Raw genomic sequence first — 23,133 nt, 5'->3', positions numbered from 1 at the left:
TCGGATCGTTCGGACTCCAACAGAAGGGCAGGCCCAACTTGAAATTTCTGCAGGCTATCGTGAATATTTGCCGCGTCAAAGCATAAAAATATGACCATACCCCACATATAGGGCGAATATTGCAAAAGTATTGTGAGGGTGGTCTTGGAAGAACCCCTTGCATCATGATTGAAAAGCCAAACCACGGCTTTCAACTCGTCATCTTCAGGATGCTGAGAGCATGGCGAGAGCGTGTTTACCCTACACAGCACTCTCCTCAAACTTTGGAAGAGGACCTACCGCTAAACATGATTGCGCAGTTGGGTAGAATCCATAGCATGCATCAGCGTGCAGACGTTAAAGTTTAATAGTATATCCAGGAAGGCTTGGATAACACTCCCTAAGATCTGCGTAGAGGCTTTACAATTCCACTGAGATATAAGACTACATGTCAAAAAAGTTGGCCTGCATTTTCCACTCCTAATGTATTCAGCGAGATGGCTAACATCATGAGCTGGATGCACTCACAGACTCGATTTCCGGCCGAGTGAGAACCACCATCCCCTCCTCATCTAGTACGATATCCCAAAGGGAACCATGGATAACGCACTTGCGGACCACCTCCACAAAAGGAAGGTATGTTGTTACCTGGATGTCCGGCTTGAGACCTGTTGATATCGTAGGTTCGCGGACTACGTTGCCCATGCCACGCGCCACAGCGGAGGGATTGAAGTCGGCCACATGGAACTGGGAGAACGAATCATTGCCTGCGACGGGAACTGCCCATATAACACGAGATCCTCCCATTCCAAGTGAGCGCAGGCCTTCCCTGCCGAGCATCTCTTCAGGGAAGTACCGAGAATTCTGTGGACCCCATGATGACCATGGAATTGATCGACCGTCTTTTGATGTTGCATCAAACCATGTCGGATGGATATCCATGAAAAAGATGCGAGCGGATATCACAAAAACTGACGAAGGAAAAGCCCACACCACTGATATGACTCGGTCTGCAGGGTTTGTCGTCCATATCCAATTGTCATCTGGGATCGCGAGGTGTGCACAACTCGCAGCACTATGAAAAACCGACGGATGATGGAAGACGCCCAACTCTGTATGAACAGGCAGGATAAATCTTGCCTGAAGCTGCGGTGCTTTTGACAGGTCCTCGACATCGTAAAGCTCTATGTGACCATCTGATGAGAGAGCTAAAACTTTCTCCTTGGTGAAAAAATTGACGTCGGACAACTCGTTGCCTTTACCAACCACACATACATCCTGTTCGATGCTGAAATTAGACATTTCAATGGAATATGAAATGAGACACCCACATCAGCTTGAGCACCCTGATGCCAACTCCACACATGAAGTGACCAGTATGAATCGCAATTTTCGTCGAGCTCAGCAATATAGACTGCGAGGCGATCTCCGTGGACAGAGACAATAAGTTGGATTTCCAAGGCTTCACTGCAAGCAGCTCCACCAGTGATTACACGGGATCCATGGGACAAAGGATGTTCCTCCCCCGTGGATAGCGTGTGGAAGAGTATTTGGTACTTGAGTTCGTACGTGTCGACGTCGACGTCGATTGGAAATTTGATAGTAATCTCAAGGTCTTGCATGTCATCTATGTACCTGAATGTGCGAAGACCTGGATTCAGACGATTCACCCCAACTTGAGCTATACATGTCGTGTAGGTCTGAATATCCACGGTGTCGGACGAAGCATCCTCAACGATGGTTGAATCAGAACAAATAAGTTGTTGATGGGCAACGGAGTTGGATTCGAACAACCTCGTGGAGCAAAGCGTTTTCGTGGTATTGATCTCGAAAGAATTCCATGCGTTTGCCTTGTCTCTGAGGATGCACAAGCACTCTGCTGTAGAAACAGTAGGTGGCCGCGGATGAACCTGAATTAACTTTTGGGCACCGAGTTCGATGGTATATTGGAGCTCGATAGAGGATTTGACTGTAGTGTACATTGTTTGGCAAGTCTGGAACAAGGCAGATAAATGCATCATGATTAGTCCCATGACTAGAAAGACAGGGACGAGTGTATGACTCACCAATGCGCAGCGGATAATTTCATTACATGAAAGAAAGCTGAGGATATGGCAGCGTACCTCCTCTGGGATATCTTCTAGGGTAGCCCTTCCAAAACGAGAGAGCATTTGTCCGCAACAAACAGAAGCGTGTTGGTCCATCGTCGAGGAAAGACGAATATCATTATCGGATAAGTGATATGATGGTGCAGGTGAGGTAGGAGGGGGCACCTCGAACCGACGACTATGGTGATCGCCATGAACACCAGACCCGATTTTAGCCTAAACCACCAAAGAGAATGAGAAGGGAGGGTGCTGTCGCCAAACGTTTGAGGACCCACCTTTTGCAGCTCTTCTGAGCAACCCAACTTGAATAATGGGCTAACGACCTTCCTGATGAAGTTGCAGATCATATTAAAGTGATTAAGTATGGACGAAAGTGTCGAGGTTGGTTAAAATATCCGAGAATAATAGAAAAAGACATAACTGCGGGCAGGTATAGATGCTCTAATGTTCGGATGACGGATAAGCGGAAGATTCAAAAGTGTCCCGAGATGACCTCATCGGGCACAGCCACAAGTACTACGGCGGAAGTATCGGCCAATTGCAAACAACCCCCCGTGTACACATGCAAAGACAGCGCGATAGATATACGGATAGACATGCAAGATTGGTACGGTGCGTCTTGACTCTTCAGTACCGGTCACCTCGATCTAGGCGTCACAAAAGTCGGTTCTGGTTCTAGCGCTATACTCGTCCTCAAGTGGAGCGCGTTCCGCAGTGACAGTGCTGCGGGCGAGCCTACAGGGCGAATATTGCAAAGGGCTTGGTTTTGGAAGAACTCCTTCCATCATGATTGAAAAGCCGAACCATGGCTCGTCATCATGAGGACACCACTTTTTTTGCATTGCGAGCACTGACATACCAGTCAGCATGTTACAAGCAGCGATGACTTATGCCAATTTTTGCGCAGTGAGCGACATTAACGTTCCGTTGCGCAAGGCGTTCTTCATTTGGGTAATCGAAAGGCGCTGAGAACATGGCGAGAACGTACTTACCCTGCACAACACTCTCCTCAAACTTCGGAAGAGGACGAGGACCTACCACGTAAGTCTGTTCATTTTGTCGCGCGATTTCTCCGAGATAGCTACTGGTCTGATTTGTTGCACCGCAAACGTCATTTGGTGCGTTTTGCTTGAAAAGACGATTAGCGCGTTACTTATACTGCTCAGATGCATGACACAAGCAAGTAGAGAGCGTGCTGCGCAGTACCGTATTTCGTTAGACTCGTTATATCGTAAGGCTATAGAGCTCACCAGTAGTATTCATCTTCACAATATCAAATCCTTGTTCTTTACGCTCACTTTTGCTACTTCGCGGACAGCACTCAGATGGTCACCGATACCATTAATCCAACAATACACACCAACATGATCCCTTGCATTCGAGCATGTACTTGACACGCGCTCCAGGCAGTACTGAGAAGCATCCTTATACTAAGTAGTGACTAGTCCGACGTCCGTCTTTGAGACACTCTTCATCATATATGGTACGCGGTGGCTTGAGACTCCACTCTTGAATCGTTGATAACATTATTCTGGGCATCGACCAAACATGGAAAGGTGAATATGGAACTTCGGAAGCCTGAGTCACGGTGGGACGCACCTGAATCTTTGAGCCTGAGATAATGGAAGGCGGTGAGAGCGTAAATCTTAGCAGACATATTTGTATCCCAGTTGTACAACGAGGAAAGAAATATGTCCCTTATAACTTCATGCATGAGGGAGAGGAAGTAGATCACTAGCCGCTGAGCTCATGCATAGCAACTCTTGAAGCTTTGATGAAATAGAGTAATACGGTACAGACTTGCAGCTGCGTGACGAGCGGACTTCGAAAATATGAGCGAGCTACAGGATGTGTGCAATAAATTTCAATTTATGTACGGTGACACCGTTTAATTCTTGTTTCATAGAAGGATCAATATATGGTTCAACGATTTTAACAAAGTGATCTGATAACCCTAGGAAACGCTCCAACATCTTGCAAGCTCAGTTGTTGCTCGAGGGAGCGCCGCTTAAGGACTGCCACAGCATTGATCCTAGACCTCTCGAGGATAGTTGGGGGACCGGACACCCTAGCGAACACAACAATAAATTTTGATGCTCGCACAGTGCTCGACGACCACTGGTGATTCGTGAACTCAACACCTACAGCATGCTTGTCCCTATGATACGGAAAAGCAGTCAGCAATTGCCTATGGTCGCAATCACAGGTGACACGAAGATCACGCGCCTGCCGACCCAGAGTGCTTGATTGTAGACAGCGCTCCGAGATTATGTATCTGTCATTGGTGACAATGCCGGTTTCCAACGGGACAACTATGCTACAATTGCAAGGCATCTTGCATTCAAACCAAATGATAACGTGGTACACGACGAACATGCGGAATATTAGAGAATCTTAGTCTACGTGCTGACTAGGTTACCGTAGGAAGCGGCCGAGAGACCCGGAATGCGTAGTCTGCCCTTGGAACCCTACTCCAACGGCCAATGGGAACGAAGTCTGGTTTAAACATACATGTCGTCTTCATCCCGTGTGGTCGGGGCTTGTGATGTTGGCTCAGGCTCAGTTTCGGTAACTTTCTTGCGTGCGGCTGCAAAGGAGGTCAGTAAGAAATCAAGGATACATATAGATACCTACATCGTCGCGTGGCTTTCCGTTTCGCAGCTGCTTTCTTGCCTTCGACGCGCTTTTCAAAGGCTTGGTCTTCTGCGCCTTGGCGTCGGTGTTCGTCGAGTATCTGGAGGACTTTGTGAATCATGTACAGAAATCCTGGTCAGAATGGCCGTACCGATTCAAACTCGTTGAGTTCTGTGTCTGGCTTGTTCGCTGATTTATTGGAGCGTGCCTTGGTAAGTATGTCACTAAACCTGTCGAACACCCCCTCCTCGTGCAGCTTATCGCGGTAGAACTGCAAGCCTTCGATGAGCTTTTTGACTGATCGCTCCGACTTGAATGGGAGGAGAGACAAGCAGAACGCAATGTCGCGCCACTGACGGGGGTCCTCAGAGAGCCGGAAACGCTGGCAGAGCTTCTCGACGATATTTTCAGCTTGCTTTTCCTGTTTAAAATTTAATGAATTGGGAGCACGACGATGGGAAGGGATGAGCCTGACCTTCTCGATGAAGGAGAAGATGTAGCGCATTGTGCTTTTGAAAATTTCCTCCTCCACGGCGTGGTCACCTGTGGACAGGTGACTGATGACTGGGATAATGTGAGGAACGTTGATGATATTAATAATGAATCGAGACATACCATCGGGCAAGTTATTGTAAATTGCGTTGTCCTTTCGTCGACAGCTCCGTGAAAAACAGCTTCGCAAGGTCAGATATCCGTGGCTCTTCGTCTTCTAGGCACTTGGCCATCTCGCCTAGCTGACCCTTGACTTTGATCATCCCGTTGAGGATCAAGTGCGTGAGCACCATCAGCGTGTTCTTCTTAACGACAAGGTCACCGTCGGAAAGGCCCTTATATAACTCATTGCTGTTCTCGTCGATAATATTGCTGAACGAGACTGCCACGTCGCCCAGAGCAATGACGATATTACTACGGATATTGGGGTCTTTAGAGGTCTCAAGGATCTTGAAGAGAAGATGGTGGTGTTGGTCGCAAAATTGTGAACTGACGCAAAGGAACTTGCTAAACGAGAGGGTGGCAGCAGCACGGAGTGTGCGATTCTGGTGTCTCTGTCAATGGTAAGACAGAGAAAAACAACTCAGTGCTTGCCTTGAATTTATGTGGACTACCGCACACATGGACCAGCAATGGACCATACAACTTCAGCAATGACTGCTCTCCATAGAGTAGCTCAGTTTCGCGAACGGCAGCTATCCGTTCACCAATCTCGTCTTCGGCGTTGCCAGCAACTTGGTCAAGCTCTTCGGTTTCCTTGCTGGCCCTGTTGGGTGAGCCTCCAGCTGCAAGTTTTTCCCCTATGTAAAACGTCATTCGACAGTCTCAAGGTATCCGCGAGTGAACATACCCAGCTGTTTTTCATCCTTTTGCCGCTTCCACTCCCTTTCTACAAGCTCCAAAAATACGATATGCTTGATAGCTACATGACCTACAACGAAAAGCAGCTGACTGAGATGGAAGGCGTCTCCGAGATCTTTCTCCTCGCTCGAGCTGGACTGTTGGCTCGAAATCTGCAAACTGGACGGTGCATGCGAGGCTGGTTCCGGGGGTATCATCTCTTGATCTACCTCCATCGCCTCTGCATCTAGCTCGGACGGCGGCTCCTCCAGTTTCTGCCGCTTGGCAAACGCCCTCCGAGTGAGGTTCTTGATGAGGTTGTTGCAAAGCTCATCAGGGATGCTCGCCTAAGGCATAGATAGTGTTGATCGCTTGTTCGGCCATACCAAACCAATCTTTCGATCGACAGGGGTGCACTATAGCGTCTTGCAACTTGCGAAAAATTGGGTTTTCCATCTCCATGCGAAGAGTCTTGTCGAGAAGAGATCCTGCAGTGTGTAAGAAAATCATTGATGATGTACGGTACTGCTTGTACCTTTGACCTTCTTCGCGCTGCCGTTCAAGCGCCGTAGAGCAAGGCAAGTATATCGTGCAAGGGTGAGATCGGCCTGTCGTAGCGTGAGCGCTTGACATCGATGGGACGCCAGTATTTATCCGCACTCACTTTGCCAAATGGTCCAAGACCAATCTTCAGCAATGTGTCCACCTTCTCGGAAACAATGGTGCGTTTCGAAAGTGCCAGCATTCCAAGGATGATGATTGCACCGCGACGTTGAGAACAGGGCAGAGCTTGAGGAGCACCTACAAATGAACTTAAACTCGTGCTCGTGGCTGCAATGGACCATTTCCCACTGTAAACTTGCCACAACTTATTGATCACATCGTAATGGATCTGGCCATCTTCCATCATGATACGCATCATCTCTTCTAAGCTGGTGAGCTCTGCAAGCGTCGTGTCGTATGTCAATCTTTTACAAATGTCAAGCGGCTTTAAATCTGAGAAAGCGAATTGAACTCACTCAATCATGTTTTTGGCGATACGATTGACTTGCTGCTTGGGCTGCATGTCGGGTAGGGGGTCAAAGTACAACATACGGTAGCATTCGAGGAGCCTCGAGCGCACACCCTTCAGCTCCTTCCCGTCCTCCGATGTTGAGCTGTTGTCCTTGTGCCATATGATGTGTAGCATCCGTTTGAGTCCTTTCTGATAATAAGGTTAGATGGCCGTAAGAAGGAAAATCATATGTGTCACCTCAGCACCGCCAAACTTGTATTCAAATGCGACTCTGAAAAACTCCATACTCTCCAGTACTTCTGCCTTGTTCGTGCTCCCCAACAACTGCGTGATCAATTCCATACCACCTTCCAGGGTACGCACGAAGTCAAGTGCCTCTAAGCAATACCTCTTGCGCAAACCCAGGGCATGAAGTTCGTTGCTCTCCAGGGCAGCAAGTGCTTCTTGTTCCGAGGCAATCGCTGCGATGTTGATAGATTTGCGAAGAGCTTTTTTCTTCTTAGGCTTTGGGTTTTCTGCGTCTCCGTCATCGTCTGCATCGGCGCTCTCCATTTCAGCGTCTTCATCAGCATCATCACCACCAGTATTTTCCTCTTTGCCATCTCTCTCTACCTCTTCATCTTCACCCTCATCCCTCTCAACTGCCTTCCCCACGCAACCTTCCTTCTCCCTGCAACTTTTCACATGCAGTCTTATATCGCTCCTCCCACTTTTCCAAGCTCAAGTCGCCTCCATACATTTTTCCATACGGATGGGTCAAAATCAGCTTGACGAGTATCGAAACAGCAGCCTTGCGCACTGTGCTCGCCTTATCTTCCAGCGTGTCGACGGCAGCGCGCGTGATTCGGAGCCTTTGCTCTCTAAGATGCAAAGGCAGCTCAAGCATCTTCGAGAGCGTGGCGAAGACCTTGGAGCGTACATAAGAGGATTGGTCAAGCGTCCGCGAAATGAGGAACTCAAACAACCCATCAAGCTGCTTGTTGTCCCTCTGGGCGGAGCCATTCGCCTCGTCCTCGTCCCCTGACGAGGCGAGCTCGCGAATGAGTGAGCCAATAACTTCGACTATTGCCATGCGCATAGGATAGGACTACGTGGTTATCAGATAGGAAGAAGCACTGATTCTGGAGAGCGTACCTCTGAGTCGAGATGACCAATCAAGAGACTGATTTGCTTGAGCACCGATCGCGGCGACTCCTCGCTGAACCTGACCAAGAATCGGGAGAACGCCCTTGGACCCTTGGTGTCCTGCGCATTGAACGACTTGCCAGCGATTTCGCGGAGTATCTCGTCGCCAAGTTGCGCATGATCAAATTCCTTTGCGAGGATGGAAAGGCACTCCGCCATGGGTTCGGAAAGGTGCTCATAGTACTGCAGGGATTGCATGATGTTGATTTGCGCAGCGAGGGTGTGCCCATGATGTTTCACAGCAATGCAAATGACTTTGTAGACATGCATACGGATGTTCTGGACCTTCATGTATTGTTCAGACTCGGCAATGTGGTAAGCAGGGTGGGTGAGGCACCTGAAGTGAGGTCAATAGAAGTCTAGACAACTGACTTGGCACGTCCAAGCTGTGCATGCGCCGCCAAACCATGAGATAGAGTATAAGCTGTACTCACGTTATGAATGCATCTCTCTCCGGGCTAGTTACCCAGATGCGGTGCGTCTTCAGTTTTAACGCCTTGCAAATGTGTTCCAGCGTGCCAGGGATCTGGTCGATCCATGTCCATTGTTCCGCCTTCTTCGCCGCCGCCGCCCTCGAGGTACCAGCCTTACCACCCTTCCCGCGACGCACCTTCACAGGCGCTGTGGGAGTTTCCTCCTCCCCCGTTGCCTTCACTTTCTCTGCGGCATTTACGAACCAATTAACCAAGAAGGCATACATTTCCAAGGGCAGCTTATGAGCCATAACAATCTGCTGGTCTTCTTCCTTTGAGTCGCGCATGGCAGCATCAATTTGGGCTCCAAACGCAGAGAGAAGAGCGTCGAGAATCTTGCTCATATAAGCACCAGCGACTGCATCAGAATGCTTGAGAAGACTTCGGAATATATCGAATATCTCTGGATCGGTTATTTCTTCGGATGAATGAGAGATTGCTCCGACGGCCTCTAAGTTCCTGTGTCAGTGAACATCGAGCATCAACACCTAAGAACAGCGTACGCTGCAATAAGGGGCCTGGATCTATACTGTTGGGATCATGTTCATTTGGGATGTCGTAGTTCGCAATGTCCTGCTAGTGCTTGTAGCTCGTCTTGAAGCTCGAAGGATACACTCATGGCGGACACTCCCGATCTGTACGCTGCTGATATTTGTCAAGTTGATGGTCAAAGGTGAATAAAACGCGGTAACACGGTTCTCTGTGAGCACGTGCTTCGTGTTTATCACGTAAGCATTGCGAGCTGGTTTTCGAAATTTCTTAGTCTCCCAAACCACCACCATGGCAAGTGCACCCTCTATCTATCAGTGACAGATAGGCTAACTTCATGTTCGCAGATTATCCCAGTGAGATGCTTTTCGTGCGGGAAAGTCATCGGGGACAAATGGAACGCATACCTCGAGTTATTAGCCAATGATATGAGCGAAGGGTAACTCTCTGTGAACCTCCCAGCTGTGACATCCCTGACAAGATTCCAGAGACGCTCTTGATGAGCTGCAGCTGAAGCGCTACTGCTGTCGGCGAATGGTGCTCACACATGTAGACCTCATTGAAAAGCTCCTGCATTACAATCGTAAGTGGATCACTGCATACAGCAAATAACACGATGGCTCATTGTTTCTTCCAGCTATGGAGCGCTCGAAGGATAAGAATTATTGACGCCTTCTGTGCAGCGTGTCTTATACATGTACTCGCTCTTTGCTTCACTTTCATAAGTTACGAATATTTGTGTCGCCCAGCTCAGGCAGAATAGGTGGAAGTGGTTGTGAATACTGCTATTTCTTGCTGTCATCACCATCTCTCCTACATATTCTGTTCCTCGTTTCTACTCGACCAAGAGCCGCACAGTCCTCCACAAGTAAGTTATGCCGCATCCACATTCTTCACTACTGTACCTTTTGGCGGTTCTCATTGGGTAGTCACTTTGAGTGCTTTCATAGAAATACCTCGACTTTTTGTCCATACGTTTTGGATGGAACCCGGTTCTAACATATGTGACCTCCATAAGACTACGAGAGCTAAAGGGAAGGAATGCATGACATGGCACTGATGCCTACGAGCGAAAAACTTGCTTGGTATGTTTTGCAAAGATGAAAAACGACTACGGAAGCCTGACACCACTACATAGTAACAAATAAGTCCCTCATCAATGCAGGAATGCCTTGGACGTATTCACGCCGACTAGCTCTCCACCTATCCCCTATCGCCACTTCATTCGCGTTATGGATGGACGTGAGCACCTCCACATTCCTGCGACATACTATCATCGTGGGTTTGGATGATGATCCGGATATAGCTTTTAAGGATGTACCAACTCCGCTCTAAATTTCAATGACCTCAAGCTGGTCTATACCTTCCTGAATAAAAATCAGTATGATCTCGTTAGTTGAAAACGGAAGGAACCTACGCTGTACGGGTCGTCTATCTTCAGCCTAGGCAAATAAATCCTGTCCTTATCAACCCAAATTTCCATCAACTGGTCAGCATTAAAGACTCTATCCGACACGACCTCGACGTAAGGAAGGGACGTCGTTAACTTCTCTCCCGAGTCAGTGATTTCCATCGTAGATGGCTCTGTCACCACTCTTCCTAGACCCTGCCGACGCTCAACAGCTAACGGGCTGAAGTCCATCATGTGTAACCTATAATCCGTGTTATCTTCGTCATCCACTGTCGCGGTTGTTGCAGGAAATGCCTGCAAAACTCGATTCCCGCTAACGCCAACTCTGCATTGCCAGTGGTGCAAGAAAATACGAGCATGTAGAGCGCCCCAACATTCCCAAGGTATTTCTGCCAAACCATCAACAACGCCAGCTTGAAGGTCGAAGAATATCCTGGTGGAAATGACGAATGTGCATGCGCTCGGATTACTTGGAATGTGTGTGACAATGCATAGTATTCGATTTTTGGGGTCTGAGGTCCACATTGTTTTCTTGGCTTGCATCTGCAGTTGTGAGCCGTGTGCAATGTCGTCCATCGGAAGGAGGCACTGTATGCCCGTCAGTGATACAGGCATCAGGAAGCACGCCAGCAATTGTGGCGTCTGGGACGCATCCTCGATTGAATAGAGCTTCAGGTTCTTGCTGACAATCAGCAGTCTATCGTTTCCGAGGAAACAAAAATCAATTGACTCCCCACCCTCCGGGTGTATTGTTGTGTCACTGAGGACCCACTAAAACGAGTGTCAACTGTCAATTGTTGGCCAATTCTGACCAAAGCTCACACCGGGCATTGTGGAGTGTTGCCAGTCCCAAATTTGCAAACACCATATCTCCTCGCCAGATATATAATTGCCTTCATCATGAACCAGCAGGGAGCGCCGGAAAGCGATATGCCTCCCCAAACCCTCGAGCTTCCAACTCTCTATTGCATAGTGGTCCTCCGGGCAACTGGGAAGTCCCGACAGAAACAGCGTCCTTCCGGCAGCTTCGGGGTGGACACCATCTACATCCAGGGCTCCAAGGTCAATATGGAACTTTTCGTCCTCTGACTGGATGGAGTTATCAACCGCCATATACGCAATTGCAATTAGGTTCTGCGCTGGGTCCATGAATAGGTCGATGCATTCCGAGTTGGGAATTAAACACAGCGATCCTGGAGACCAATCGCGGTTGATCGTTTGTTGTGAGGGCCTTGGCAGTATTGGAAAAATCTTGGCCGACTGTTCAGTTTGGTCGAACAGGTAGAGATGCCCATCGGCGAGGGAAGTCTTCGCATCGTGGAATTGTTCTGGTACGGAGACTGTTTCAAATGAACGGATGTCAAATTTAAACCATGCGTGGGCTTTGTCCGTCAAGAGCTGTAAGGCTAGGCGCTTGGAAATAGAAGTGTGGTCGTCGAGATTCGTGTTTGAGACAGGGATCAATTGCTGGCCACCGAGCTCAGTGATGTACTGAAGATTTGATGAGGAGATGTACGTCTGTCGGAGTGCCTTGCATACCTGCAAGACGATCTTCAGGACAAACGATCAACAAACGATCAACACTCACGGATGTACAACGCAGAATATCTTTGTAAGGAAGGAAGCTTAGAATATAAGACCGGAGTTCTTCAGCAAGGAACAAGAACTCTGCTCTGGGCTGCATTTCCTTCTCGCTCGGTTCCTGTCGTGATTTGAGTCTTTGAGACGCATTATTTGAGTAACGGCGTCTAAAATTGGACAGCCCCTGGGTGCAGCCATCCCATTATGATTCATGCATTATCTTGCTTGTCCGATATAGACTGGTGGAAATACATAATGCCATACGAGCCGCATATATATGCAAAATGCTTGATATCGAGAACGACAAGTTACGAGAGCGGAAAATATGCAAAAGGCGCATATGCCTGAACAGAGAGAGCCTATGCTCTCACGAGAACTAAAGAGAACTCATAACATGGTACTGATGCCTACGAGAGCGAAAATTTGGTTGGTATGGTTATAGTGAGCAGACACAGAATCCGAACAAAGAAATGAAAAAAAGAAACAACTACGGAGGCCTAACGCCACCGACAGCAGTCTATGCAACAGTGTACACGTACATCATCACACGAATCAACGTAGCGATGCCTTGGACGTCTTCGTGCTAACCAGCCCTCCACCCATCCCCGCGTCATCATCAGTCGCAGCTTGGTTGGCGCTCGCGTTACGGATGGACGTGAGTACCTCCTTGCAGTACTTGAGTTTATCCACGAGCCGCTGGTTGAACTTGGCCTGCTCGGGATCTGCAACGGGAGGTCGTAAAGATATTGCCATGATCTCGCTGAGCGTGAATCGCGCGATCTTGTAGTTCTTATCGATGTGCGTCACTAGTAAACCATGAGAGGAGAGGATGACTTTTGAGTGATCGTAAAAGTTGAACTATAGAATACCAACGTCAGTTGTTATGTATATAACGGGAAGTAAAGATGAATGACCTGAAGGACGTCATGACTCATCTTGAACACGATAACGTGCTTCATACGCAGATACTTCTGTACGAAATCCATTCCCTTGGTACGGTCATGGTCTTCGAAGGTGTACTCGTAGTCGCCGTACAGGCGATCCATGATGTAGCGCTCAAAATGTTTGAGGAGGTACACCTTGTTCTTCAGGTCTTCAGGAAACTCGGTCACAGAATAGTTCTTCCTAACGTAGACAGTTCCCTGGCGTCGAGATGAGATGTAGTCGAAGTGACTGGGACGTTTGTCAAGACATGTAAAATCAGAGGTAAGCGCGAACTCACTGCTTATCCGCCGAGAGGATAAGGGTCGTGCTGTCATTGAAGTGTACGCCAACAGACCCATCAGTCAGGGCGTAACCCATCCCGTACTTATTGCAGTAATCCACCCAAGACACTATGAAAACGCGCTCATCGGGAACGGTAGTATCATCACGGGGATCGCGGAACAGCTTGCCCGCAGCCTTTCGCGTCAAAGGCCTGCGTCAGTGTCTGCGCAGCAGCATCAAATCCATTGAGCTTTACTTGAGGAGATTCCACGTGCACATCGTGATGTACCAGAGTTTCCTTGCGCTCTCCGCGCATCGGCTCCTTGCCCTTCGGTTCCTTGCGAGTAGGAGGCAGATTCTCTTGGTCTTCATCGGGGCGGGGTACGCCAAGTCCAGCAACCGGAGCCATCTGGGCTACAATCCTCGCCTTCTGCGATTCGAGCTCCTTCTGTCTCTGCTGATCGTGATGTTTCTCCCGAGTTCCTCGAGGTGCATCAGTCCTCTTCTTCTATGTTTTGTAACCCCTGTGCTGTGCGCACGTTCCGTAGAGGCGATTTCGCGTCCTTCACTGCCTGCAGCTTCCTGAATAGAGGTGACTCCTTGGCTCCGTTTGTGGACATAACCAACGGTTGCCGGGCAGAGCTAAGCAATGCAGAGATAGGACTGCCAGGCTGAACAGCCTTCTGGAACTCCTTCTCTTGCTGAGCGATGGTCGACGTAATCGGATTCTTCGCCTTCTCTTCTGGAGCAGACGGAACAGCTATGGTCGAAATATGGTCGTCATCCAGCCACACAGCTTTCTTGAGATTTGCGAGGATTAACCAACGACATTGGGCGCGTGAGGTATCGGAAGTCAGGGGGCGCGTCGTGTGCGGAGACGGGAATAAATGGTGGGACAATACCATAGTCGATGAAGGGTGATTTAAGGATTTCAAGTAGAGAGGGACGTTTTGACGGGTCGGGTGTTAAAATAGACGTGATGCAGTCCTGAGTGTCAGGTGCGATGCCGACGTTCGGGCGGGAACTCGTAGACGTTGTCGCGGATTCGTCTGTATGAATAGTTAGAAAAAATCAAGAAGCAGGGGCGGTATGCCTTACGTATAAATCTCCTTGACGTCCTTGGTTTGGAAGGGAGGACGTCCAATAACAAGCGTATACAAGATAACGCCGATCGACCAAGTGTCAACCTCGAAGCTGTGCCCATTCGCAGTGTCAAACAACACTTCAGGGGCGATGTAGTTTGGGGTTCCACAAATAGTTTTCTTCCGTTCGCCGGGGTTCTCAATCAAGGCAGCAAGACCAAAGTCGCCGACCTTGATGTTCATGTTTGCGTCGAGGAATAAATTCCCGAGCTTAAGGTCACGATGTATGACCTGGTGGGAGTGCATGTAGTGGCATGCACCGATGAGTTGTACGAGGAAGAATCGGGCCTCACACTCGCTGAAACGGCGACGGCGACGGAGCATGTCCATCAATGATCCGCTGGTGCAAAGCTCAAGTGTCATGTAGACGTTCTCGTCATCCTCAAAACATTCCTGGAAACGCACAATGTTAGGATGAGCGAGTGAACGATGGATCTTAATTTCTGCATAGAGCTGAGAAAATGCAAAGGTCAAGATGCAAGCGACAGTGCATGTGTTGTGTCAGACTTGCCTTGGTCTTGGCTTTCTTCGTTTTCAAAGATGATTTGGTAACGACCTTGCAAGCAAGGTGTTGTGCGGCAGCGTGACGACCGTCTGCCACCTCATAAACTCGTGCGAATCCTCCCTGTTGAAAACATGAAGCGTCAGTGGAAAAAATGGGCAATCGAGACAAATCCTACTTCTCCGAGGAACCCCACGCGGTAGTATTGAACTTGTCGATTCTGGTCGACGATTAGTCTGGGGGGCGAGGGAGGGGTAGTCTTGCTGTTCTGCCTGGGCAGAGGCGGGTCGGCTGGAGTTGCCTTGGGTTTCTCTTGTAGCTTTACGGGAGACGGTGCCGGGTGAGGCTGGTTGAGAACGTTTGCGTTCGTGAACGGATGACGACGGTGAACGGGCTGCTGAGCGGACGGGGCTGGCATACGGGCATGAGTGTAGGCAGACATTTCAATGGCCTAACACCTTGAAAGTCTGATGGATGTCTTGAGAGAGGAGAGAAGAATGCTCAGAAGATGAACAGCGCCAAAACAAGGCCAATTGAACTGCTTTTTGGCTGACAACAAATCGAGGCGTGGCCACCGCGTGTTTCGCGTGTTTATTATGTAACACGTCACGTGGAAATTCAACATCCACGTGACCACAATACAAACCCTAACCTTAGTCTGGGGTTCCACTATCCACCGCCACAGTGGACGGTCAAAGCAACGAGCATGACATGTCTAGTCTATTGTCAAAGCAGAAGGGTATGCTGCCGATAAAAGAGCTGGCGGCGGCGATGACCTTCCTCATCCCCCCAAATTATTCACTGACCAGACCTACATAACTGTGGCATTTTGCTGTGGCGAACCAGTGTGAGCTCATTTCTAGTACCCTACTGTTGACCATGGCACTGACAGCGTCCACAGGACACATAGCCCTAAGGCACCATGTTGCACTTCCTTAATCTTAAACACCTACCTTTTGTAGGAAAGGGGAAGGTCGACATTGAAGAAAATCAGGAGTTTGAATCGGTCCGCTGCTATTATCCATGGGTGACCTTCATTTTGCTGAGGATCTTCCTACAGGAAAGAAGAACAAGATCTGATGCAGGAAATTGCTGTCCACCCTCCCCGTACATACATCGACGAGTCGGACAGCGATGGACAGTCCACAGGACTCAGGACGATACATCTATGCACGCTACATCGGACTCAAGCGATTGCTCCTTCAATGACACCGCCTCAGACAGCAAATCGTTATCTCGTCATTCTTTCACTAGGTTACATGATGGCCTTGAAAAGCTACACTCTCATCAAGCGAAAGCCTGAAGCTCTTCCTAGAAATATGGAAAGACTACAATCTCGCAAGATGCAGCACCACTTTACCCAGGCTTACATCCCCACCAAGACCTCCAAACTGCTCTCAGCTGCGTCAATGACGCCCAATGATTCTACGGGGCTCGTGCGGCCTGCCAGGACCTTCTATCGATCATACGCTTTCGACAAAGATCAAGACTCAACTCAACATCACCAATGATGATCTTCCGACCGCATTATCCCCACCATCTGGTCACCCCACGAAGCACAAGGTCCATGTACCCAATGAAGCCCATGACGATCTTCACAGTCTTACATACTCTACATCCGCTTCTTCTAGCAGTGTCAAGACACCCTCACCTTCGAACGGAGAACCCAAACGCACAGAATCGACGGTTGATGTCGAGGAAGGCACCGATATTCACATGGCCTCCTGTCTCTCCCAGACCCCAGTTCGCGCTACTGCCACTGATGCCAATGTGTCACCAAACTCAACCCCATTTCCACTCCTTCCCGTAGTCGATTCCACTGGGCTGCCTGCCCTCCCAATCGAGCATGTTGAACCATCCACAGAATGCATTGCACTCGACAGCCCCTTTACCGCATGCGAGATTGATGGCAGACACGTGTCCCTGTCGTCCAGTCTGGTTCCATCGCTTCCCTTCTTGCACTCAAAACTGCTATACGATTGTCACTCAGCAACGGATGGAACCAACTTACCTGCGAACAACAGCATTTCATCTCTCACATCTATATTTCCCACTCCCTTCTTGATTTCAAATACTCCTTCTATGACCCCCCCATCGTACGGAGTCGCCCTCAATGCACATCCTTTGGCATTCCCCAGCTTACCTGAGCAGGTGCCTTGTGCTGAGCAGCCGGTCTCCACGTTCTCAGGACCATCCCTCAGTACCACTACGTACTGTGGGTTTGCCGCGGAACCATTATGGTCTGGACCTTTCAACTGGGAGCCGCTTAGCATACCATCTGACTACGCATCTTTCGTCACCAACGATGCCATCCGTGATGGCGAGGGTCACCTTCCGCAACCGCAATGGATTAGCCATTCCGATCGCATTGACGTAGAAATGGCAGATGTTGAAGCCGTGGTGGAGTTCACAATGATACCGGACCAATGCTTCGGGAATCCTTCTGCGTCTGGGCCCTTCCCTGGCTTTCCTACTCAGGTCCCTGCCACCACTGCGGCACAATATGCCTGTACCTATGAGCCTCCAGCTGCAATTTCCGCATTTAGCGGAGTTTCAACAGCTTTGCCCGCAGTTGGCCCTAGCTCTGATGGATTCTCCACGATTGCCATCGAATCTATCGATTCTCAGTCTGCATTTGACTCTACCGCATGTCATTTCCCTGGAGATGCCGGATCAGCTATCCAGTCTGTGTTTGATCCTAGCTCGCGATGGTCTTCCAGCATTTTTGAACCACATTCGGCTACGTTTTCAACGTCCATTCCAGAACAATTTACTTCTGGTTCTGGATCCACATACTCCTATTCTAATCGTTGTGAGATACCCTCAGCGGAGCAACACGTTTACGAGAATGATACTCGTGAACGAGACATACAAAGGACCTCCTGGAAGGCCAACAATCTTCACACTATCTTTGAGAACGAGGAGTACGCTCGTAAGTGAATAATTTTCTTACAAAAATATGGACCAACAGATTTCGTATTCTAAAGAAAACGCAACTGCACAACCCAAGGTCGACGTCCACGAACCCGCTGCCTCTCTGTCTGTTTCCGTCTCCAAGGAAGTGATCCACCAAGAGACCGTCGTGCAGTCAGTCGGTCACGATAACGGCGCCACTGCCCCAGTCCACCGTCAACCTCAGTACATCGCCCCGTCAGCCCGTGATAGTAAAGAAACCCAGCCAGATGACGATGCTAAAACTGAACCAGACGACGATACCAAAACTGAGCCAGACGATGACGCCAAGACCGAGCCGGACGACGGGATCGATGAGAAGGATGTGAACGCTGAAATACTTGCTCACGCTATCCTCGACATCCCACTCCCGCCAGCAGTAGTCGCAAGCGTACAACTCCTCGGTCAACGAAAACGCAGGAACTCGTGTTGCAGTGCAGGCATCACCCGCATGCGCGCAAAGAGAAGGCAGATGAATACTGACGAGAACGAGGAAGATGGGAATGGCGGCATTCGTGCACAGCGGACGCGATTTAATCATTTATCCAGACCGTCACCTTACGGTTCGATGGGGCGGCGGCGCAAAGGTCACGTAAAGACATTTGAGAAATGGGGCGACAATCCTTTGGGCGGCCCTCATTCGGAGGCCAGTGTTCCGTCTGGTGCAATAGTCCAAACATCAGGAGTTGAGCCAGCCGACAATTCCCAGTCGCGGTCTCCATTCGATCCATCGATCCGTAACTCATCCAATTTGCACGGTCTAGATAGGACCACCCCAGCTCGGGGCATCCAGCGTCACACTAGTATTCCCACATCCCCCACACCCTCACGACGTCAGTTGCGAGACAACGATTCTCATTCTAAGACCTCCAAAGAGCTTCCCGACAGGGAGAGAATCGTGAAACAGACTCGATTCAAAAGCTGTGTCGAACAGATCAGAGAGTCTGCGCAACCCTCACCACCGCCAGCAAACCCAACATCAGATAGAAGGAGACCGGCGACCCTGCGTCGGATTACTGGGTATGGGAGCGCGGGTCGTCAGCACTGGGTCCATCATCCCACTAACGGCGGTGTGCAAGTGCGTACGGGCAAGGAGGATGTAACGCGGCGTGCCCGCTATGCTACGAGCAATCCTGCTTCGAGACATGCTCATAGCGGCGAGACGACCGCGTGTTGTATCAGATACTCACAACACGGGCCCCTTACGTAGTTTCACGCTTGCAGTGGCATCTTAGAGCTGCGCAAGGACGCCGTCCGTAACCCTCGCTGGAGTGGTTGTATTCATAGACGACTTGTATTTATGTCTACATACATTTAGTTATCATATACTTAATTTTGCAATGAGCCTCGAGCGTCTCGGCGAGACGGCAATCTTGCCTAAGTATTAAAGTATTAAAGTGTCAGTGGTCCTGCAGTAATCTTGTGCTGTCGACTCCTCATTGTCGGATTGAAGAAGCGCGACAATGAATTGCTGAAAATTAAGGCTACATATTGGTAACAAGCAGTACATCTAAGCCCGACCGCATTGTGGAACATGATCGGGCGGTGGTACATGTGTAACGTCGAAGTACAACGTAAGGCATGAGTATGAATTCAAATGAAGGTTAGAAGAGATTGAACCAGCAAAACTCTGAGAGAAAAAAGTTCGACATGATCGTTCTTCGAAAAAAGGAAGGATTCAATTCTGAACGTCCAAATGTTCCCTGCACAACGGACAAGTCTGATTCCTCGCCAGCCATGGAATCAGACATCTCTTGTGGAACCTTTCGGAACAATATAAGTAGGCATTCCACTACAAGAACAAGAACAACCTACGCATGGCGACACTTTCCCCCCAACACGCCATGGTCCCCACTTTTGAATTGCGATAAGCATATAGAGCACTTCTGTACGTTCACACCCAACAGCGACAACTTCAGTTTTACACGCCCATCACTTGTCACCCTTCGCCTCTCCAATTCCACCAATCCAACAGGGCAGTTATCCAAACTGTCAGGATTGGGACGTAATATGGCAGGCCCGATGAAATCGGAGATGAGGAGAAGGGCCTGCGCATGTAGGTGATTTAAAGTAGGGGCCCGAGAACTGTGCATCCCGAATACTCACGTCATAATTTGAACCGTCACCGTGGGGAGGATCATCTCCGAGGCTGCCAACGAGGCCCGTGATGTATTCGGTTGCAGGTGGTGTGACTGTGCACGTGGAGGGCGAGAAGGGAAAGCCCGACGAAGATGTCAACGTGGTTGATGTTGGCGTGAGTGGCCCACGAGGACTGGAGCTTCCCACAGTAACGCTGTCACTGTCAATATCATCCTCGAGGTAGTCGATGGGGAGAGGCGGTGGAGTACGCGCGGGTGGAGTACGATCAGGTATCATGGGCGTGTTATCCGGGAGAGGAGGCGTGCGATTTGGCAACGGGGGTGTACGAATGGGGAGGGGAGGGGTATGACTGGGGTTGGAGGGGCTATCCAAGCTGTCGTCGTCCAAATTGATCAACAGGCCCTCGGGGACATCTAGGTGTTTGGGAATAGCCCTGGGGTGGTGCAATACTGTGGTAGTGGTGGAAGTCGTCGTGTCTGGTGCCCGGCCTACAAGCCACGTAAGAGAAGGTGATGTAGATGGTGTCTGGGGTAGCGGACGGCCTGCATAGTGACGTCGAGGCGATGCAGGAGCAGGACTATACGGAGGGGTATGTATCTCTAACTCTGGGGGTGGGGTAGGCGGTCCCGAGGGGAAGATCGCGCTATACGCAGGTGCACTTCGCGTCTCCAACTCACGCGATAAGGACCGTCCACGATGAATGAGGATCTCCTCACGGCGGGCTGTAGTCCGACGACGTGTGACTCGCTCAGTTGCAGACCTGGTGGGTAAGGAGTTGTTGTGCGCTGGGGTGGGCGTAACGGGCGTCCCACTGTAGTCAACGTAGGTCACTTCTGAAGCCGATACCGGAGAACCTCTGGCCTGTGTGCGGGTAGTCTTCGGAAGCTCAAGCTGAACAACAGCACGAGGCGTCGAATGTGAACGAACATGGTCATGCTGAGCTTGATGAGCTCCCAAGTCCATCTGCGAGAAGGAAGTGAGCGCCCTTCCTACGGAAGGTTGGGACAAGGATAGGGATGACAGGGTTGGTGAGTCCCTCAACGTTATCCCACGGGTAGGGGGGCGAGATCTCTCTGGTTCCTCGCCCTCCGATTCCTCACAGACCCCAAGATCCTGTTGAGAGAAGGATGGAAGTGTCCTTCCAACAGTGGCCAATGACAAGCTCGAAGAGCTAAAGAGGGAAGCGGAAGACGAAGAAATTGGGGATACCGGAGCGCTTGATGCGCTCATGTGATCGCTACGCAAACTAGAACTAGTGCGCCTCCGAACATGTCGGTTAACAAATGGAGGGGAAGCTGGACGTTGAGGACGCTCTTCAGCTGGTGGTACAGTCCGAACGCTAGGGCGGTATGGATGTCGATTCGCAGCTGAGATGCGCGTATCTTCTGTGAAGACATCGGGATAATGCCACGTCTCAGCGAAGCCTGAACTTGATGCAGGAGCCGGGCTTGGAGGGCTATGGTGAGCTGGAGAGTCGTCCAATGACGAATGAGAGGAGTCGGTACGATCCAAGACTTCCCAGTCCTCCAAGGGTTCACTACTTGCACGCTCTTTCTGCTTCCGGTGGAAGAGCTTTCGAGAAAAGTGGTGATCACCGTGACCACTGTGAAGTGTGGAAGGCGAAGAGAGATTGAGGAGTGAAGGTGTACTCTTGAAGAATGGACTGGGATTACGCAATAGTGAGATGACAGACGATGAGGGCTGTGGTGACTGAGATCTATGGAATATCCTCGATGGAGAAAGGGGAATGTGCGGTAGAGGCAGCTTGTGTTTGGGCGTAACTGGGGAAGATATATCAGATGCTGCCTGCACGCTGCGGTCGTCGGAATACGGATCTTGATCCTCAGGAATCCTGAGTGACAATCGAGAGTTCGCGAAACGAGACTGAGAAGTAGGGCTTCGTTTTGGAGCCTGACTAAACAATCGAGCCCGCTGCGACACGCCTGGAACATGTGATTCCACCATCCGCTGATGGTGCCTCGTCGCCCTTTCCTCGAGAGGAACCCCACGTTGTCGATCTATTTCCCATCTCTGAGATGGATCTACGTCCACAAGCTCTATACTTGACTCGTCGTCATCAAGTAGCGCCTTCTGGCGTACTGGCACCGGGAAGGTGCAAGACCCTGATGCAAGGTTCTGCGCAGGCCTAAGCGTGGGACTCGACGTTGGTAAGGGCATCGTCAAAGGTGACAACGCAAGCGCAGGTATTGACATTGATACAGGAGTCGCTGGAACTGCGGATGTCATTGAATCTGTGTGTGTAATGACGTTATCATGCGCAGCTGCAGGCTGTGTAGAGCCCGAAGAGGAGGTGCGATTTGCGACAGGCAAATGTTCTGGATGCATATGAACCCCAGCCACAAAAGTAGATGAAGCAAGCGCAGATGAAGCAAGACTGGACAGAGTAGGACTGGTCGCTACCTCGTAAGTCGGAGGCGGTGGATAATCTGAAGTATCTAGCCGATCAGTTAAGACATTTAGGTCTGTAACCTCGAGACGTTTGATTTAATCTCACCCCCATCTTCCCGCACTCTTGCTTGTCTACGACGGGCGCTGGCGCCGCTGCGGGTATCTCTAAAAGAGTAGCCAAGGTTAAAGCGAATTTCTTCGCGCTGGCGTTCGTCTCTGTCCACTTTCTTCGGCTGCTTCGCTTTACGGATCTTAGTACCAGTCGTAGCTTGTCGACTGGGCTGAGCGGTATCCAGAGGCTGATACGGGTCAACCTGAGCGGGCTCTGTGGCCCGTTTGCTTGAGGTCATTGTGAAGCACTAAGGGAGGATGGAACAGCCTGAGATGGCAGACAAGGGCGAAGATGGGCGACACGCCTTCACCTGCAGGCGAGCTGACTCGCTCTGGTATAAGTGTTTATATTTCTTTGGCAGTTTACCAAAGAGGTATAGCGCCCTGTCCTCGCGGCACGAGTGGCATGATCCTTGCGCGGACCAGGGACGGACACGAGCCATTCATATCGCCTGCAGGGAATACGATAGAATACCCAGAATCCCTGCAACGTTGCAGAGAACG

The 23,133-nt window shown here is 50.0% G+C and overlaps 8 protein-coding genes across 8 annotated transcripts; 2 read left to right on the top strand and 6 right to left on the bottom strand.

Moving 5' to 3' along the window:
• Positions 1-328: 328 nt before the first annotated feature.
• On the bottom strand, positions 329-2,669 carry EDB91DRAFT_878106 (uncharacterized protein). Its single transcript, XM_041328689.1, has 5 exons — positions 2,363-2,669; positions 2,046-2,303; positions 1,311-1,973; positions 508-1,257; positions 329-459 (listed from the first exon to the last, which is right to left on the bottom strand). The coding sequence occupies exons 1-5, from the start codon at positions 2,432-2,434 to the stop codon at positions 424-426; spliced, it is 1,779 nt and encodes a 592-aa protein (XP_041180725.1). The 5' UTR covers positions 2,435-2,669; the 3' UTR covers positions 329-423.
• Positions 2,670-4,403: 1,734 nt separating this feature from the next.
• Positions 4,404-9,393, bottom strand: EDB91DRAFT_1113815 (non-SMC mitotic condensation complex subunit 1). The gene is made up of 18 exons (XM_041317871.1): positions 9,340-9,393; positions 9,230-9,299; positions 8,688-9,177; positions 8,203-8,590; positions 7,753-8,155; positions 7,306-7,727; positions 7,073-7,257; positions 6,906-7,021; positions 6,718-6,854; positions 6,589-6,661; positions 6,445-6,541; positions 6,064-6,395; positions 5,808-6,013; positions 5,379-5,758; positions 5,197-5,278; positions 4,873-5,142; positions 4,722-4,821; positions 4,404-4,674 (listed from the first exon to the last, which is right to left on the bottom strand). Exons 1-18 carry the CDS (start codon positions 9,343-9,345, stop codon positions 4,589-4,591), a joined length of 3,843 nt encoding a protein of 1,280 aa, XP_041180724.1. The 5' UTR covers positions 9,346-9,393; the 3' UTR covers positions 4,404-4,588.
• Positions 9,394-9,491: 98 nt separating this feature from the next.
• Positions 9,492-10,236, top strand: EDB91DRAFT_1113814 (DNA-directed RNA polymerase, subunit N/Rpb10). Its single transcript, XM_041317870.1, has 4 exons — positions 9,492-9,509; positions 9,563-9,654; positions 9,704-9,798; positions 9,853-10,236. The coding sequence occupies exons 1-4, from the start codon at positions 9,507-9,509 to the stop codon at positions 9,882-9,884; spliced, it is 222 nt and encodes a 73-aa protein (XP_041180723.1). The 5' UTR covers positions 9,492-9,506; the 3' UTR covers positions 9,885-10,236.
• EDB91DRAFT_1113810 (uncharacterized protein) lies at positions 10,237-12,363 on the bottom strand. Its single transcript, XM_041317869.1, has 4 exons — positions 12,215-12,363; positions 11,449-12,165; positions 10,633-11,397; positions 10,237-10,582 (listed from the first exon to the last, which is right to left on the bottom strand). The coding sequence occupies exons 1-4, from the start codon at positions 12,308-12,310 to the stop codon at positions 10,547-10,549; spliced, it is 1,614 nt and encodes a 537-aa protein (XP_041180722.1). The 5' UTR covers positions 12,311-12,363; the 3' UTR covers positions 10,237-10,546.
• Positions 12,364-12,367: 4 nt separating this feature from the next.
• Positions 12,368-15,604, bottom strand: EDB91DRAFT_1113809 (kinase-like domain-containing protein). Its single transcript, XM_041317868.1, has 10 exons — positions 15,236-15,604; positions 15,067-15,180; positions 14,512-15,008; positions 14,447-14,462; positions 14,236-14,400; positions 13,936-14,213; positions 13,670-13,913; positions 13,430-13,608; positions 13,122-13,380; positions 12,368-13,065 (listed from the first exon to the last, which is right to left on the bottom strand). The coding sequence occupies exons 1-10, from the start codon at positions 15,497-15,499 to the stop codon at positions 12,760-12,762; spliced, it is 2,322 nt and encodes a 773-aa protein (XP_041180721.1). The 5' UTR covers positions 15,500-15,604; the 3' UTR covers positions 12,368-12,759.
• A 160-nt stretch (positions 15,605-15,764) lies between these two features.
• On the top strand, positions 15,765-19,359 carry EDB91DRAFT_1113808 (uncharacterized protein; the record flags this gene model as incomplete). Its single annotated transcript, XM_041317867.1, has 8 exons — positions 15,765-15,923; positions 16,020-16,063; positions 16,118-16,180; positions 16,207-16,311; positions 16,334-16,493; positions 16,540-17,989; positions 18,045-19,118; positions 19,165-19,359. Coding segments are annotated over 7 exons (2,976 nt in total), but the record flags the coding sequence as incomplete, so codon positions are not given.
• A 328-nt stretch (positions 19,360-19,687) lies between these two features.
• EDB91DRAFT_1036236 (uncharacterized protein) lies at positions 19,688-19,982 on the bottom strand (the record flags this gene model as incomplete). The annotated part of the gene is made up of 2 exons (XM_041312810.1): positions 19,688-19,772; positions 19,825-19,982. Coding segments are annotated over 2 exons (243 nt in total), but the record flags the coding sequence as incomplete, so codon positions are not given.
• A 1,255-nt stretch (positions 19,983-21,237) lies between these two features.
• Positions 21,238-22,252, bottom strand: EDB91DRAFT_1113803 (uncharacterized protein; the record flags this gene model as incomplete). Its single annotated transcript, XM_041317866.1, has 1 exon — positions 21,238-22,252. A coding segment is annotated over one exon (894 nt), but the record flags the coding sequence as incomplete, so codon positions are not given.
• Between the last annotated feature and the right edge of the window lie 881 nt (positions 22,253-23,133).

Source organism: Suillus paluster (assembly GCF_016628075.1).
Source record: "Suillus paluster strain FC165 chromosome Unknown EDB91scaffold_9, whole genome shotgun sequence".
NCBI classification, from domain to species: Eukaryota; Fungi; Basidiomycota; class Agaricomycetes; order Boletales; family Suillaceae; genus Suillus; species Suillus paluster.
This window is presented reverse-complemented; position numbering and strand designations above follow the sequence as displayed.

Coding starts and splice junctions, on each gene's coding strand:
- EDB91DRAFT_1113814 (XM_041317870.1), top strand. Junction 9,655..9,703: donor GCCAATGATATGAGCGAAGG/GTAACTCTCTGT, acceptor ACAAGATTCCAG/AGACGCTCTTGATGAGCTGC. Junction 9,799..9,852: donor AAAGCTCCTGCATTACAATC/GTAAGTGGATCA, acceptor TGTTTCTTCCAG/CTATGGAGCGCTCGAAGGAT.
- EDB91DRAFT_1113810 (XM_041317869.1), bottom strand. CDS start 12,310: ATGCAGCCCAGAGCAGAGTTCTTGTTCCTTGCTGAAGAACTCCGGTCT. Junction 12,166..12,214: donor ATATTCTGCGTTGTACATCC/GTGAGTGTTGAT, acceptor ATCGTCTTGCAG/GTATGCAAGGCACTCCGACA. Junction 10,583..10,632: donor AGATAGACGACCCGTACAGC/GTAGGTTCCTTC, acceptor ATTTTTATTCAG/GAAGGTATAGACCAGCTTGA.
- EDB91DRAFT_1113815 (XM_041317871.1), bottom strand. Junction 6,662..6,717: donor GTCTTGGACCATTTGGCAAA/GTGAGTGCGGAT, acceptor ACGCTACGACAG/GCCGATCTCACCCTTGCACG. Junction 5,279..5,378: donor AAGCTGTTTTTCACGGAGCT/GTCGACGAAAGG, acceptor CCCAGTCATCAG/TCACCTGTCCACAGGTGACC.
- EDB91DRAFT_878106 (XM_041328689.1), bottom strand. CDS start 2,434: ATGATCTGCAACTTCATCAGGAAGGTCGTTAGCCCATTATTCAAGTTG. Junction 1,258..1,310: donor ATCAGGGTGCTCAAGCTGAT/GTGGGTGTCTCA, acceptor AGCATCGAACAG/GATGTATGTGTGGTTGGTAA. Junction 460..507: donor CTCGGCCGGAAATCGAGTCT/GTGAGTGCATCC, acceptor TGAATACATTAG/GAGTGGAAAATGCAGGCCAA.
- EDB91DRAFT_1113809 (XM_041317868.1), bottom strand. CDS start 15,499: ATGTCTGCCTACACTCATGCCCGTATGCCAGCCCCGTCCGCTCAGCAG. Junction 13,609..13,669: donor TGCACGTGGAATCTCCTCAA/GTAAAGCTCAAT, acceptor TTGACGCGAAAG/GCTGCGGGCAAGCTGTTCCG. Junction 13,381..13,429: donor ATCCTCTCGGCGGATAAGCA/GTGAGTTCGCGC, acceptor CAAACGTCCCAG/TCACTTCGACTACATCTCAT.